The 16,897-nt window shown below is 36.1% G+C and overlaps 3 protein-coding genes across 4 annotated transcripts in view; 1 reads left to right on the plus strand and 2 right to left on the minus strand.

Annotated features, from left to right (window-relative positions):
• LOC110456297 (xanthine dehydrogenase-like) overlaps nucleotides 1–3,036 on the minus strand; it is a 28,534-nt gene extending 25,498 nt beyond the window's left edge. For both annotated transcript variants that reach the window (XM_021506945.1, XM_021506944.1), the window contains exon 1: nucleotides 2,744–3,036. In XM_021506945.1, the coding sequence (XP_021362620.1) occupies nucleotides 2,744–2,800 (57 nt within the window). In that variant the 5' untranslated portion in view covers nucleotides 2,801–3,036. The remainder of the gene's footprint in view (nucleotides 1–2,743) is intronic.
• Nucleotides 3,037–7,778: 4,742 nt separating this feature from the next.
• On the plus strand, nucleotides 7,779–9,876 carry LOC110456300. Its single transcript, XM_021506948.1, has 2 exons — nucleotides 7,779–7,823; nucleotides 8,261–9,876. Exons 1-2 carry the CDS (start codon nucleotides 7,816–7,818, stop codon nucleotides 9,660–9,662), a joined length of 1,410 nt encoding a protein of 469 aa, XP_021362623.1. The 5' UTR covers nucleotides 7,779–7,815; the 3' UTR covers nucleotides 9,663–9,876.
• Nucleotides 9,877–10,743: 867 nt separating this feature from the next.
• LOC110456301 lies at nucleotides 10,744–13,418 on the minus strand. The gene is made up of 2 exons (XM_021506950.1): nucleotides 12,673–13,418; nucleotides 10,744–12,385 (listed from the first exon to the last, which is right to left on the minus strand). The coding sequence occupies exons 1-2, from the start codon at nucleotides 12,719–12,721 to the stop codon at nucleotides 11,310–11,312; spliced, it is 1,125 nt and encodes a 374-aa protein (XP_021362625.1). The 5' UTR covers nucleotides 12,722–13,418; the 3' UTR covers nucleotides 10,744–11,309.
• Nucleotides 13,419–16,897: the final 3,479 nt, after the last annotated feature.

The raw sequence follows: 16,897 nt of genomic DNA on the forward strand, positions 1-16,897 counted from the left end.
GGTACAGCCAGTTTTCAGGTCATGCTATATTGGTACAGCCAGTTTTCAGGTCATGCTATATTGGTACAGCCAGTTTTCAGGTCATGCTATATTGGTACAGCCAGTTTTCAGGTCATGCTATATTGGTACAGCCAGTTTTCCTGTCAGGCTATATTGGTACAGCCAGTTTTCAGGTCATGTTATATTGGTACAGCCAGTTTTCAGGTCAGGCTATATTGGTATTGCCAGTTTTCAGGACATGCTATATTGGTGCAGCCAGTTTTCAGGTCATGCTTTATTGGTACAGCCAGTTTTAAGGTCATGCTATATTGGTACTGCCAGTTTTCAGGTCATGCTATATTGGTGCAGCCAGTTTTCAGGTCATGCTATATTGGTACAGCCAGTTTTCCTGTCAGGCTATATTGGTACTGCCAGTTTTCAGGACATGTTATATTGGTACAGCCAGTTTTCAGGTCATGCTATATTGGTACAGCCAGTTTTCAGGTCATGCTATATTGGTACAGCCAGTTTTCCTGTCAGGCTATATTGGTACAGCCAGTTTTCAGGTCATGTTATATTGGTACAGCCAGTTTTCAGGTCATGCTATATTGGTACAGCCAGTTTTCAGGTCATGCTATATTGGTACAGCCAGTTTTCAGGTCATGCTATATTGGTACAGCCAGTTTTAAGGTCATGCTATATTGGTACAGCCAGTTTTCATGTCAGGCTATATTGGTATTGCCAGTTTTCAGGTCATGCGATATTGGTACAGCCAGTTTTCAGGTCATGCTATATTGGTACAGCCAATTTTCATGTCAGGCTATATTGGCATTGCCAGTTTTCAGGTCATGTGATATTGGTACAGCCAGTTTTCATGTCAGGCTATATTGGCATTGCCAGTTTTCAGGTCATGTGATATTGGTACAGCCAGTTTTCTGGACATGCTATATTGGTACAGCCAGTTTTCATGTCATGCTATATTGGTACTGCCAGTTTTAAGGTCAGGCTATATTGGTACAGCCAGTTTTAGGTCAGGCTATATTTGTACAGACAGTTTTAAGGTCATGCTATATTGGTACAGCCAGTTTTAAGGTCAGGCTATATCTGTACAGCAAGTTTTCAAGTCAGGTTATACACGGTTCTGAACTGTCTTCGGATCAAATATCCGACAGCAGAAGTTAACCCTATTTGGAGAGGTTGCAGTGGATAGCGTAATTGCTCTTTAACAAGACGGCCAGGGATGGATTCCCCGATCGGACGTGAATAAGTATGAGGTCACCTGCCCGACCACGTATGGGTTTTCTCTGGGTACTCAGGTTTCTTTCCACATCAACAAACTCTGCGCACTTCCATTCCGGCTAACAAGAGAGAGTGATATGATTTATTTGTTTCATTATTGTTCTAATTGAATAAAAATAAAATAAAAAAAAATATTAACCCTTTATAGGTCCCCAAAATACTTGAAAGTGTATTGCTCCGCAAATCATTGGCTCATGAATAGTTTTACAATGTATATGATAGTGACATATATCTTGTTTATGTGTATCTGTCGACATCAAATTATGACACAAAATATACACTACTAGCAGTAAACATCCTGTCCTTACGCCTCAAAAAAACAATCATTACATCTAATGATGTTCTCGTGGCAAATTATGGAAAGACGCAGCTGACATTTGCTACCAGTGGAAGCAACAAAGACTAGACGGAGAAGAGGGCTTTACTGAAAAGTAACAAAGACTAGACGGAGTAGAGGGCTTTACTGGAAAGTAACAAAGACTAGACGGAGTAGAGGGCTTTACTGGAAAGTAACAAAGACAAGACGGAGTAGAGGGCTTTACTTGAAAGTAACAAAGACTAGACGGAGTAGAGGGCTTTACTGGAAAGTAACAAAGACTAGACGGAGTAGAGGGCTTTACTGGAAAGTAACAAAGACTAGACGGAGTAGAGGGCTTTACTGAAAAGTAACAAAGACTAGACGGAGTAAAGGGCTGTACTGAAAAGTAACAAAGAGTAGAGGGCTTTACTGAAAAGTAACAAAGACTTGACGGAGTAGAGGGCTTTACTGAAAAGTAACAAAGAGTAGACGGAGTAGAGGGCGTTACTGGAAACTAACAAAGAGTAGACGGAGTAGAGGGCTGTACTGAAAAGGAAATTTAGCAGTTTTGTGGTTGATTTTCTCTTTCCTTGGATCAAACAACAAACGTTTTTGACAAAGATCTGATAACGACAAAGCAGGGGATGTTCTCGGTTGATGTCTGGGGTACAAGCGATTCGGTCTACTGCCTATGTGTTATGGTGTAAATGGTCCTTATTGACAAGTCAAGAATATCCGGAAAGAGTTGCGCGTGTTTAACGTTTGTTGGTTGCTGTGGACAACAACGACAAAATTTACTTTGTCGTTGTTTTTCTAAACATTTTAGATAATTGAAAATGAAGACATTCTACACAAACCAAACTCAGATCATATAAGTTTATTTAATTAATTTATTTAATGGGTAATTTCCCTTCAACACCCTTCTCCGTGTAAGATAAAGATACCGTCACTGACGAGTAAACTCATTAAACAAGTATATCGAAACCAGTTTTACCGGAATGTATATCTGCAAAATGTTTGATAATATCTCAAAGAAAACATGAAAGACTGCCGACTTCCTTTAAAGCGATAAAGAATATTACGTGACTGGAAAAAGCATACGTGTACAATTCATTTATGAGATTAAATTTCTTTTATATATACTAACAATAAGAAACCCAAACTCACCTTTTTCCCATTCACATAGAAAACGAGAGAAGACGTTTGCTGAGGACGAGCATCCATGTTAGATCCGGAGTTACCCTCCGTTCCCGTATAACGTTTTACTGAAGACTTTCCCGATCAATCTAAAAAACCATCACTACTCGCGATCGGTTACTGGTTTCCCCCGTATTTTACGGTGGTATATACCTATGGCTGAGACTCAATGACGCGACAACTTTGACATACAAATCCCCGTGTTATCTACTTGATGACCGACTGACATTTGTTTACAGTTGGTTTTCACGGCGTGTACTGTATATCCGTTTGGTGGTGGAGATATTTTCACTCGAATGAGCAGACACCGATCACAGGGTGTAATCTGTGTACCAAGTTTTGGTGGTAATTTTCTAGTCAGTAATGTGTTGTTTTGGTAACAGTTTTTGAGATTTCTAAGGGTCTGCCAAAATCGATAAAACTATGGCAAAATTTGAACAAAAGAAAATTTTACACGGAAACATCTGAAAAAGAACGAAGAGAAGTGTTGCGGAAAGTTCATTTCATCCCATCAAGAAATGATCTACATCGGCTAGAACCACCTCGACACGAACATCTTATTGAACCTTCTGATGAGCTTCCACTTGACTCTTCTCGGTCCTGACAATTACCTTTCCGTAGACACATGTCGGCGCCTCATTCCAAGTGTTACAGTCCCGAAATTCAGAAGTCCCGATAATCGTATTTTAATTCATGGTGTTCTTGAGCGATATCGCTGGAATATCTATCATTCCTTTCTTTATTTTTGAATTTGTAGCCCATTTATAAAACTCTTTTGCGTCCCAATTGACAGCCTTGCTGTGACGAATGGACTCGTCAGGCATGTGCTTGGTCACACAGGTGGTTCCACCTAAATCATCGTACGGTCCTTTTCCATTCCCATGTTCGAAATAATTTCATTGGGCTTGTATTCCAAACCGAACTAGAACTGTTAGCCAAAGGCTAACTAATACCCCCGCTACTATATAAACCAGAACTGTAAGCTAAAGGCTTACTAAGGCAAAGCATTGCAAATCAATCCATGGTCTCCCACCAGTAATGATTTCTTTATTGACTGAGCTGTAGACTTATTTAAGTATACTGGTCAATGACATACTGCCTGTACTCCCTCCCATACCAAATAGTTATCATATGTGAAAAACTTTCGTTGAAATCGGCAAAGAAGTTTTGGAGAAGTTGTGAGGGAAAGCATTTTTCAACAAAGGGCAATAACTCCGTTAAAAAAGTCAGAATAAAAAATTATACCTGGTTGCACAACTTCAGGTGGTAGTTATCATATCTGGAATGTTTCGTTGAAACCAATCCATAACTTTAGAAGGAGATGTCCGGGCAAAATTGTTCTACTGACAGACTGACAGACAGACAGGCAAACTGGTTCCAGTATACCCCCATTTACTTCGTTGCGGGGGGTATAATTACATGATTATTTTTATAGAATATAAATATCTGTTCCTGTATCGACATTAAAGAGTGTTTGTCCAATGAGACAGTTCCTGAGGTCGGCAACAATATCCTTCATTTTTGAAATGACTGCGTCAAAAGAGGAGCGAGCGGTGGTGGCGGAGTGGTTGGATTCATCAAACAGAGGTGATAAAAGCTTGATTTCGTGGTTGAACTACATAGACAATATCTCTTCCTCATATTCATACCCTATGCTTTTTCAATAATAACATCACGTACACGTATGATCCATTTCAGTAGACCACAACCGCCAACTTTGACAGGAAACCCATTTTTTTAACGTGACATTTCTGGATGATATATATTAGGTAAGCAAGTAGGTTCCTTCTGGTGACATACATAACGAGCAATCTGTATGTTTTTCTCGATATTTAGTTCTTACAATTACATGTACATAAGCGCATACCTACAATAGTAACAACAGCACTTGTACTCTGCTCGATATATATGGCTCTTGTGTTAAATCTCAATTTGTAAAATCTATAAAACATAACAGCAAAACAGATTACAGATAATGATATTTTTGTTAAACAGGATATTTTTTTCTTTTTTCTTTTTCTCTTGAAGAAGTTATATTTCGACAAATCAGTATTGGGGCTTGTTACTTTCTTTAAGCAAGTTGTGCCTGTGCTTCCTGATGACCAATACTGGAACAATTAAGTGGTGTGAAAACTTATTCAAAATGTTACCTCTACAGAGACCGGGAAACGATAAACCCGTCTTGAAACGATTCATCGCACATAAACCACTTTGTATGAAAATGTCCCCACCATGACATTGTTGTTGTCTTTAGATGCTTCGAATAAGGAAAATGAAATCGGGGAACCTCGAGCGAGAGAGGACGACATGATGTTTTATTATCCTATCATGTGATCATTATCATCCATTCATATGCGCTGTTATAAAGTTGAAGTGAAATAATATATTTTGTATTACTTGAGGAAACTGCACGTGGTCTGAAATAGCAGTGTACGTTCAATGGGAGATCACTCGTACGCGAAGTAAAAAGAAATTCAGTAAATGCGTTTCGGCACTGTTGTTATATCGTACAGACAGATGCAGCGTAAAAGATAAAGTCTGAAGTGCTGTACTAAAACGAGACTTGTAGACATAAGAAGCATGAGTCGGTCGCCATCTTGAGATCTAGATACATACGTCCACATGCATATGGTAATTACGGTTATCTTTAGAGAGGGAGGGACGTTCGTATGGCTAAACCAAGTTGTATTTTCAGTGTAGAAACTATAATATTAACCTAACAAGCTTAGCTTTACATCTGCACTATACGAGTAAAATGACGCGAGAAAAATGAAACGACCTTAAGAAAAATGGAATACCTAGCCAGTAGCGTAGCATAATTATGGTTAATATTACAGTTTCTACACTGAACATTTTATTTTAATCATATATTTTTTTAATTTCTTATTTTTTAATGATCAATTTGGACTGTCCGTATCAATCATAAAAAAGGGAAAAATAAATAAAAGTCTTGAAAATTTTAGTGTGATAAAATAATTTTGTTATGACATGTCTATATACACATGGACACATCTCGAAGGTTTACGTAAATCAAAAACAAGACTAGAAATCTACTTAGTGAAGTACAAAATATAATATTATTTATATTAAAAGTCATGTATAGTTGTTAATAATCAAACTAAAAGGAGTTCCCAGAACACGGGAGATTGCCTCGAGGGCCTAGTTGATTTTTTTCCAGCTATGGGAGAAGGAGTTTCCCTCCAATACCCTCCCCCTCCTCCGGCGCTAAGACTAAAACTTATATACAAAATAGATTAAGGAGAAGCTTTTATTCAAAACAATATGCCCTTTGGCCATAACGGTCACCTGACTCCTACAGTATTTATTTTTGTTGTTGAAATATGAAGTGGAGATAATGATGTCAATCATTCCTACCAATTTGAGTAAATAAATAGTTAAGTTTGTCAGGACCATGAGTTGATCATTCCTAAACTGATTTTCACTTAAATCGCCCTATCAGAACTTGGTTTTAAGTTTGAAATAGTTTTTTTTCCAAAATGGCGGCAATATCGGATTTTTGATCGGCCCCCAAAAATAAAAGAACACCTTGCCAGGAACATGAGTCAATCATTCCTACCAAGTTTCAGTCAAATCAGCCCAGTAGAGCTTGACTATAAGTTTGAAAAAGTTTTTCAAAATGGCGGCCGTATTGGAAACACACTTTGCAAGGATCATGAGTCATTCATGTTATATTGTTTTTTATTCTTCGAAACTGTGCAATTTTAGCTCTGCTTTTATTTTTGCGCCACCTGATGTAGCCTATAGGACTGTGGTCACAATTGAAGTCCCTTCGATGTCGGCATGACGTCACAGTCACGTGACAAAACTTCACAACCGCTCCGCCATCTTTGTTTGGGGGTAAACTGGGGAGATTTATATTTTACTGTTAGTCCGATATTTATTTGCGATTATTTCACGACAAGTTATGTTATCATCGCATCATGTCATTTGGATATCAAGAAGAGTTACCACCAGATGCTAAGGGAATGTATATAGAAAAATTACACATCATTGGTGAAGATATATGCCCCTACAAGGTCCCCGCCGACACCTGGATCAATGACCCGAACCAATGGCCACCATTGGAGTACAACGATGTTTACAATTACCTCATCAAATTTCCACGTGAGTATTAAGCCTTTTGCAATTTATCGTATCGAAGCACTAACAGATAATCGCTCAATCATCTGTTAAACAAAAACGTAGGGGAGAAATGTAAGATTTTCGTTTTAACGTAAATGATGGCTAAGGTATGTATTTGATTCCGGATCAAATATTCTATTTTTGGCACAGTGACTCACCTTCCACATGTCACGGGCATTTTATGTATTATTTGTGCTGACCAGACTGTATTGAATATATACATTTCAGACTGCACTTTGAGAAATGGTTTAAGTCAATCTCTACTGTAAAATTTTGTAATGTATAATAAATCTCCAAGGGCTTGAAATTGAGTTACACCAGAAACAAACTTTTAAGGCTTTATTTAGACAAAATAAAATAAGATTATTTGTATACATATATAAAAAACAGTACCCATGAAATTTTGGTCATAAAGCTTAAGTGCTTCTTAAAATTGATAAACACTAGTGACACAAGGTAATGGTCTGCTGAGCTGTTTGGCCATTGGTGATCTTCCCACTATCAATTTTAAGAAGCACTTAAGCTTTATGACCAAAATTTCATGGGTACTGCAGTACACATTTTATAATTGATAAAGGGTGTTTAAGTATTATTTTAATTCAATTGCCACAGAAATGCTTAGTTTAAGCTGTATATGATTCCTTCATGTGTAATAATTTAATCACTTCTTTTATACAGGTGTATATTCATCAGAGGCTATGGAAAATTACAGATCCCTTGATGCCCATGTATTCTTTGTATCTGGATGGGTGCAGACAGTCCTCCATAGAAAAACAAGCAGTGGACATTTGATTACGAAGGCAGACGTAAAACCATCATAGAGAGTGACTGATGAGCCTCATCACCCTTGGGTTGCCTTAAAGAGAGATGGACCTGTTATTGCTGCCCATTGCGACTGTATGGCAGGGTAAGTGGAACTATTTTTTTTTTGTAGAATACTGTTCAGGTGTCACAAATGGAAACAAATCCACCCAATTTTTCATCATCATCATCTTCCATTAAGTGACAGATTTCCTTGATGGAGTGCAATTGTCACTGTAAATTTTCTGTAGAATACCATGCAGGTCTCACAAATGGAAACAAATTCACCACAGTGATTTGAGTTAGAAAATGTGATTGACAATTTTCAGTACTTACAAATTAAGAGTTGAGGCTTTTAATGGTTCTGTGTTAAATCAAGATTTTAGTTTGGTTTTATGTAACGATATGAATACAAAAGTAACATGTCAATATTTTGTTGTATTCTATGATCATCATCTAAATTGTTATGCTCATATTTTTAAAAAGTTCATTGGTTGTTTATCATTTATTATGTATATATATTTGGTTTGTTTGTTTTTATAGACTTGGAGAGACATGTTCACACATTGGTGCTCTCTTATTCAAGATGGAAGCAGCTGTTCGTCTTGGATATACTAGGTCTGCCTGTACAGATGTCTCCTGTGTCTGGAACCAGTGTTTTACTAAGAATGTTCAGCCGGCACCCATTGCAGATATCAAGTTTTACAATCAATCGGCAAAAGATACACTAGTGAAAAAGAACAGAAACAAGAAAGCCCTAGCACCAGCAACAGATGTAGAGCAACAGGACTTTTTAAGATCTTTGAACACTCTGGATGAGAATTTAGTGGGTCTTAGTGCATTTAAGGAGTATGGTGAGAATTTCGTTGGACTTGGACCGCCACCTGAGGAGAATAAAATCCCATCACCTCTTAGAAATATCTACAACGAAAAGAACAATGCATTGTCTAATGAAGATCTCTTGGAATTATCCCAAACAACATTTGATAACATGAAAATTTCTGATGAACAAGTGAACTATGTTGAAGACATCACCCAGAGCCAATCAAGTTCATTAACCTGGCATCATCAGCGATCTGGTCGCATAACAGCTTCAGTGGCAGGGGAGGTAATGCACACTTCTGTTTCTCAACCATCACTTTCCCTTTTGAAAAAGATATGCATACCAAGTACATCTTCACCTGATGTGCCTGCCCTGAATTGGGGGAAACTTCATGAAGAGGATGCATTTAAGCTGTATAAGGTCATGAACAAAGTAGAGAAAACTGAGCTAAACATTTGTCCAAAAGGAGAAATAATCCTGAAAAATACTCAAGATCATTTGTCACTGAACGTGAAGAAGGCCGGATTTGTGATATCTGTGAAGAAACCTTTTCTTGGAGCTTCACCAGATGGCCATACATTTTGTGAGTGTTGTGGGAAAGGCCTTCTGGAAATCAAGTGCCCATACAAAATAAGAGACACGAAAGTAAAAGAGGCTTTGAAGGACAATACTTTCTGTATAGACGACACCTTCAGTTTGAAGAAAACCCACAAGTACTTTGCGCAAGTACAACTTCAGATGTTCGTTTGTGATGGTGACTACACCGACTTTGTGGTTTGGAGTCCGATTGATCGTGTCATCACCCGTGTTCAAAGGGACAATAACTTCATCAATGCTATGATTGAAAAACTTCAGAACTTTTGGAAACTTGTGGTTTTACCGGAGTTATTAACAAGAAAAGTGGAAAACAGCAGTGGAATCCTATCTCCATCCAACAGAATCACCATCAATAACAATGACAAAACATTCTGTGTTTGCAAAACCAAAAATGACAATGTGGACATGGTGGGATGTGATAGATGCAATGACTGGTTCCATCCATCCTGTTTGAAATTAAAGAGACTCCCGAAAGCAAAAACTTGGTATTGTCCAAAATGTCGTCGGCAAAAGAAGAAGAAATAAATGTGATATATTATGTCATGTAAAATTATTGGTTAGTGCTGTGTATCGCAAGGGTTTTGAGGATACGATATGTATCTTGATAGTTATTTGTAATTATTGAAGTTGATCAATATGAAACATATTTATATTGTCAAAGCTTGACTATAACAAGTCAATGTGAAATAGTAATTATTTAATTTACTTAATATATACGATATTTTATAATTAGCAAGAACATGAGAGGGAATATGAAACGAATCATATAGTGAATATAGTGACGGGTGAAAGAACTTGAAATAAATGTGGTACTATACATATATAGTGATGCCTGATGCCTGATGCCTGATCCTGATAATAGTGGAAATGTTGCAATTATGAGAACTTGATAGTAGTGGCTGGGATGTGAGAATTCAAACCTGATAGTAGCTATAGTGGTAGTGATGCAATTTGCTGATATTAGTTGCAGATATAAATTATATTTATTTTATTGATGTTACTTAATATATTGAATATTGGGGGGGGGTTGAGTAACGATCATAATACATTATTAAATAATTTGCATAATTCTTTTTGTTTTGTTTCTTCTGTGAATACCTTTTATACATTAAAACAGAAGACTCAGTTTTATACTTGTGTCATATTTTCTTGACAGCATGGTCAGTCCTTTAATGTTATTTATTATACTTGGGTCCAGTTATTCAAAAGGTGATTATAATAAGGGCACATTCAACATTTTGTGTATCTTGAAAATACAAACATTGAATAAGTTAAACTTTATAGAAAGCAACTAAATATTATAATAGAGTAATATTACGAGTTTTTACCTCGTACATATATGTAGCCCAAATTATTAGATGTTGAAAAATGTTGTGAAATATTGACTCAGCCCACACCTTTTGAACAGCTGGTCCCTGATTGAATATGAAACGAGTTCTTTTCATTCTAATTTGTCTTCCGCCGTGTAATTATAAGGATTGCAATGCAACCACTCCAAATGATGAGACAAAACAAAGAAAACCTATCTAAATGATATAGAAAAACAAAGAAAAACTATCTAAATGAAATAGAGGAGAAGCAACTCATGAATCCATGTTTTTCATTACTGTACATTTATTAATATTGATACTGATTAGTTACGAGGCAATCATCATATATCATAGCACAGCTATTTGTTGACTGCTACGTATACATGGTGATGGTGGAGGAACACTGAAAGTCATGAGACTTTAAACATTATACAATATCTATAGTATGAACATCATAAATATTTATCAAGGAAGTTGATTTGGAGCGAACTTCAAGCAGTGTTTTGATTGGATATAATATAGAAAGTCATTGATAACAGGATACTTTGATTATATGAAAGTCTCAAAGTAATTATCACTTAAAAGCATTGACTAATTTTATCTTGCCAAAGATAACTGCAAACAAATTCATCTGAATTTCTCAACAAAAATGTGACTGTTCAATATGACAATGTTCAGTTATAATTACTCTTTGTACACAATGCTTTGACCCGTATTGGTTAAAGCAGCACAAACAGTTATCAATTTATCACAACTTGATACAGGAGATTGGAAACTTTCATCTTTCAAACTCTGTACACAGCGCACTGGCATTGATCCTTTTAATATGGTAAACCTGTTCTTCATCAGTCCTATAACTCGTTCAAATGTGAATTCTCACAGAAGAAATTTTTCTGGATAACTCAACTTCAGAGGCAGACAAAATTTTCTTTCCTTTAGTGTAAGCTGGAGTAATGAGTTCTGCACTGCATTTTGCAGCAAAATCCTCAGATAAAGTGAACCCACGATCAGCTAAAATTTGATCACCAGGCATATGATATTTTGTATCAATGAAGTTTGAATCGCGCACAATTTGTACATCCGAAACACGACCTCCCCATGCTTTTGATAAAAAGTTGATTGCACCTAGTGGACTGCAAGAGATAAATACTTTCACTGTTGTATGTCTCTTATAACTACTGTAAAACTGTGCTCTTGCCAATAAACTTCTAGTAGCCTCCATAAAAATTTCAAAACAATCTATTATCGATGTTAAACGAGGGCATTTCTGCTTAAACACAGGAGGAATTGTTTTGAAAATTGTTTCCCTATCTTGCCATTTCACTAAAAACTCTATTTTGGCATGGAGCAAGTCAATCCACTTCCAGAAGTAATCCAGCATCGTTGTTTTTGGAATTCCTTTCACATGAACAATGAAATCAAATGATAAATTATGCCTTAGTTTGACAAGTGTTAAGAATAACTGTTCCTTTAATGGTATGTTGTTGTTGGTTGATTTTGTAAAAGCACTCAGAAAAAGGAAAAGTTTCAAAAATGTTCCCCAACTTATCCCAATCATGTTTTTGCATGCATTATCATTTCCCTCCACACTACCTGATGACAAGGAAGATGCACTTATAAGTTGCTCGAGGGATTTTACTTGTTCAAGGGCCTCATCCCGTTCATGCCTCAAGTTATCAATTTCTGTGTATAACATTTCCCTCTCAGATGGCTCCATTGATCTTTGCATCGGTGTTTCAGGTACAGTCTTGTGTGTAGACTCATGATCACTTTCTGATGGTGACATTGTGGAGAACGATACCTCATTATCTTCTTCATCAGCATTGTTCATGGGTGTTGGATCAGTAAGTTCTGACTGATTTGGTGGCCTTTCATCTTGATTGTTGGTCTCAGGAACTGGGTTGTTCAATTTTAGTTTCTTCCTTACCTGTGATACACCTAAATATGGAGAGAGAAAAAAAACCCAGTAAATGGCCTGTGTTGATATTAAATCTAAACACAAAAGTCACAAGCTATTGACTAATAAGTAGTGATAGGGTAACTGAACATCATTTTTTGAACTTGTGCTTACTCTTTAAACATTTATGAAAAGTTCCCTTATTTCTTTGTTGATTGTGATCCAACCATTTTTTTCAATAATTTTCATCATTGATTTTAAGAAATCACATGTTAAATCATTGGCAAATATCAATAATATTTCATTGATATGTAATAATATGACAAACCTGAACCTGTGTTAGCTGTTCTCTTCATGACCCTCTGATAGCGGTCCATCTTTCCTGTAGACTTCGATGATGCTGACTGATAGCAACTGTTTTCATTAATTTGTGGGGGAAAACAGAAGGCACATAATCTGGGTGACGAGGATCATTTACCTTCTCACCTTAAAAAATAAAAAGTAATTATGATGAAATGGTACAACCAAACTCGTGGTCTTTATAAACTTGATAGTATTACAAGGGTTTCACTTTAAACACCAGATGTTATGGATATCCTTGCTTGTGGTTCTCAATAGGTAAAATATTAACGATGGCGAACATTTAGTTTTAAGAATTGAAACAGGCCTCGTCTGTCAATTTAAGATATAATTAGGTATTACAACCAAACAATCGTGATGTGTCAGGGCCCTGTGATGCGTGAATAGGCCTATTACAGTACAGACAAGACGTAAATCTAAGCGTGACGTGTAAATAAGGGTTCTGACCGCATTAAAGCCATGTTGGTCTCTGTGGAGTATAACATAAGATATGAGTATTTTTCAGTCTGGTCACTTTCAGGAAGTTTACTACCATTCCACATCAACTGCATCGGCTGTATTTTGTCAGCCAAATGTACACCGTGTTGTCACAGAAAGTAAAAGGCGACTCACATACAGTGTGGGTTTGCTGTTGTAAGGAAAATGGAGCAGTAAAATCGGCTATGAAACCAAAACAACTTGATACCTGTAGGTGATTGTGTAATGTTTAAATGAAAGCATTAGTTAACATTATATTTATCTTTTTGAATGCAAACTAAATAATAAACAGCGAGTCATACCCCAATATGGACAATACAAATATATACATTTTCTAAAAATATATTATTTGCTATGAAAACTATTTTAATTAGTGATAAATAATATAAAGCACTCCTTATAAATATTGTCCTGTACATAACACTCTTGTCAATTATGTGTAATAGACTGGGCACATTCAAATATCAAGGAAACAGTTTTATGGTTTAAAAATATATCAATTATCTCCCTTAGACTAGGACATTAAATACGATTGTGATGACTCAATAAACAATAGCAGGTTTCAGTCAAACTTGAAATTGACCTCAGTCTTAGTGTATTGTACATGCTCTTAGAAGTTATCTTGTGACAAATATGGAACCTTTATTGTGCAATTTGTTGGAGTATAAAAAAATCACCCGAATATAAAATCTATTGCCAGGGAACTGGGACCAGAGGCCTAACAATCCTACAAGAAAGAAATGTTGAAGTCTTTTTATAGTAAAGTGTCCATTCCTTGGCCAGAATCACTTTCATTTAGGAGCAAGTCCAGACCTGTTGGTCACTTGTGAGTGCTGTGGGGATGGTGTTGTAGAAATAAAATGTCTCCTTGTTACAAAATGTGCTAAGTGTTCAAGGCTCTGCTCTTGTAAGCTTCAAGTCTATTTATGGCTCTATATTTTTGGCAAATCTAAGGGCAGCTTTCCATCACAGGGAGAAAGGGTTGTGACTTTTATATGTAGCAAATTGTATACACATGTAATTATTTGGCAAACACACAGAAATGATTTTTTTGACAGCTCCCTACTATTTGCAAGTACTTGACAGCTTTATATTGTTTTATGTGAAGTTTGTAGTGCCTGAATTTTTTTCAATTAAGGCTTTTGAAAAATCAAAATGAAAAACACAGATCTGCCGGTCATGTCAGAGGCAATGGACATTGATCATGCCCCTGTTACAACACATTTCTGCCCTGTATGTAATTAAAAGCATGTAATAAAGGAAGGACACAGCATACAGAAATATGGGGATCAAAGCATTGGATGTGATTATTGTCATCTTTGGTATCACTTTGCATGTGTGTAGATGGTAAATGGGCATGTCTAAAGTGCAGTGTTATTGGCAGAGTTTGAAAGTTAAAGTACAGACTTTGCAAGTTAGGCAAAATATAAAAGCATTGTTTAGGCCTAAAAATAAATATATGAGGTTAGATTTTGTATGCAAGTCGAAAATGTACAGTTGGTTTGACTGCCACATTATATTGCATGTACATGTATATATAAAATATATATATTATTATATTCTTGCCTAATTGATATTCAATTAGAACTCTTGATAGAATGTGCTTTATATTTTAACCATATTTGCACAATTTCATGTCCAAGTATTACCAATAACTCAATAAGGTTCAGATAGAGTATTGGGAGAGATGGATACAGTAGGTATTAAGATAATTGTACATTTTCCCTTTTTTTGGGCTGGAATATTAATAAAGACCTGTCCAGATCCCATTTGCCTGATCAATCATCTGGAGAGCCAGGTCTCCGTGCTGGTCATATTTCTACTTTTATCAGATCAACCGAACTATTGACACGATTGACCAGACACCACCTACGCACAGTTGTATGTCTGATAAGTGTTTCACAATATATTTAATTATTGGGGATCCTTAGGAATATTTGCAGTACACTGTAATTTGATCCTAGCAGTGTCAGTGTGCATATAGACCCTGAGAATGTCACTAATTTCATGTTCCAAATTTTTCACTTTTAATTACAAATTATTAAATATAAATACACATGTATCACTGGATACATGTTCTCTAAACAAAATATTGTGATACAGAGATACACATATCAATATATTATTACAGCTCTAAAAATACCTGGTACTTTTGTTAAAGAAGAGTTGAAGCTTTGTGGATGTTAAGAGTAAAAGTTTGACTCACATATATCAAAACTGGATTATATTTGACAACACAGTGCTAGGGCAGGTGAACTAGCGACTGAAATAAGCACAACATTAATTTGTAAACATTGAAAGTTTGGAGGATCATGAAAAAGCAATAGTGGGATATATTGAGGAACAGGTTCTGGTGCTGCTGATAAAATTACTATTTACTTATACTTCGGTAGAGATGGATGCATATTATAAATTCCAGCAACCACTTTTACAATATCATCCAAGTGGTGCGCAAGAGTAAGAGGTACCTCAAATTTGAGGATCCTGAAGGTTTTTATTCATCTGATTGCATGTTCAATGTAAATTCTCTGATTTGCAATGGCCTTTGTAAGATTCACTTCAGCTCTTCGACATTTGGGAAGCTCTCTTACACCCTGGAGGAATAAACAGTTCTGCCCAACTCTTCTCGAATATAAACCCCCTATCTGCCATGACCGAATCATATCGTTCAAATATGTCAAGAAACCCAGAGTATGTAGCGATATGTTTGTCACTTGTTTGCCGCAAAATTGATGAGTCCAGAATTAATGCTGACAAGAAACTTTCCTGTGTTAAGGTGCTTGAAATAACTCCATGTCTGAGCAGCAAGTTCAAGATTAAATATAGCCATGCCCCCTTCAAATACTAAACTATTTTATGTCCTGATTCATTACCAATGCACATAAGTTCCACTACAAATGTATTTAATTAACAGGGGTCGAGTCTTGGTCACACTAGTCCTTGACTAGTTGATTTCAGCAAGGACCAGTGAATCACCTAACTGGACCTTTGGACTTGTGAAAAATATGATTATAAAATAACAATATTACTTCCTAAAATTTAGAAAAATGCTTTAAATAATATATATTGCATGTTAATTGTCAAAAAAATCCTATAACGTGACCATATTTTTATGGAAGTAGTTATATTAAGTCTTCTTTTGATGTTTCATGCTGTAGACCGCAATGTTTCCTGATCAGGAAATCTTATAGAACTTTACATTGACAAAGGACTAGTAAATAATCTTTTCAACTAGTCCTGTGGATTACCAAGCAAAAAAGTTAGTGTCCATCCCTGATTAATCTACAGAAAATAAACATTTATATTTACTTTTTTATTTTATTTGTTATGTATCAGCTATTGTGAGATGCACTCATGTGGTTTTCCAAGTTATAACCAGTACAAAAATGACTTTCCAACATTGCTTGTCCAATAATACCCCTATACAGGCCCCAATGAAAATTTATATTTTACTCAAAAAAACTTGATGACGTTGTTTATGACACAATCGGAGACAAGAAATTACATTAGCACAATTTCGACAAGGCGTATAAACGATTCTTTTGTTATCGTTGAGAAACGATGAGGTTACATTAACGTTAATATTTGCCAAACGGAAAGTGGAAAAACGACATCGTCGTCGTTTTTGACGTTAATTTTCAGGATGGCAAATTTAAAGAATGCTTTGAATTTTTTCCTGTATCGGCTGGAAAAGGTCAAAGTTAAGTATACCAGAA

Source organism: Mizuhopecten yessoensis, unplaced genomic scaffold (assembly GCF_002113885.1).
Source record: "Mizuhopecten yessoensis strain PY_sf001 unplaced genomic scaffold, ASM211388v2 scaffold8637, whole genome shotgun sequence".
Lineage (NCBI taxonomy): Eukaryota > Metazoa > Mollusca > Bivalvia > Pectinida > Pectinidae > Mizuhopecten > Mizuhopecten yessoensis.

Excerpts from the sequence above, each read along its gene's own strand:
- LOC110456301 (XM_021506950.1), bottom strand. The coding sequence starts at position 12,721 with ATGGACCGCTATCAGAGGGTCATGAAGAGAACAGCTAACACAGGTTCA. Across the intron at positions 12,386-12,672 it reads AACAGCTAACACAGGTTCAG|GTGTATCACAGGTAAGGAAG; the intron begins GTTTGTCATATT and ends CTCCATATTTAG.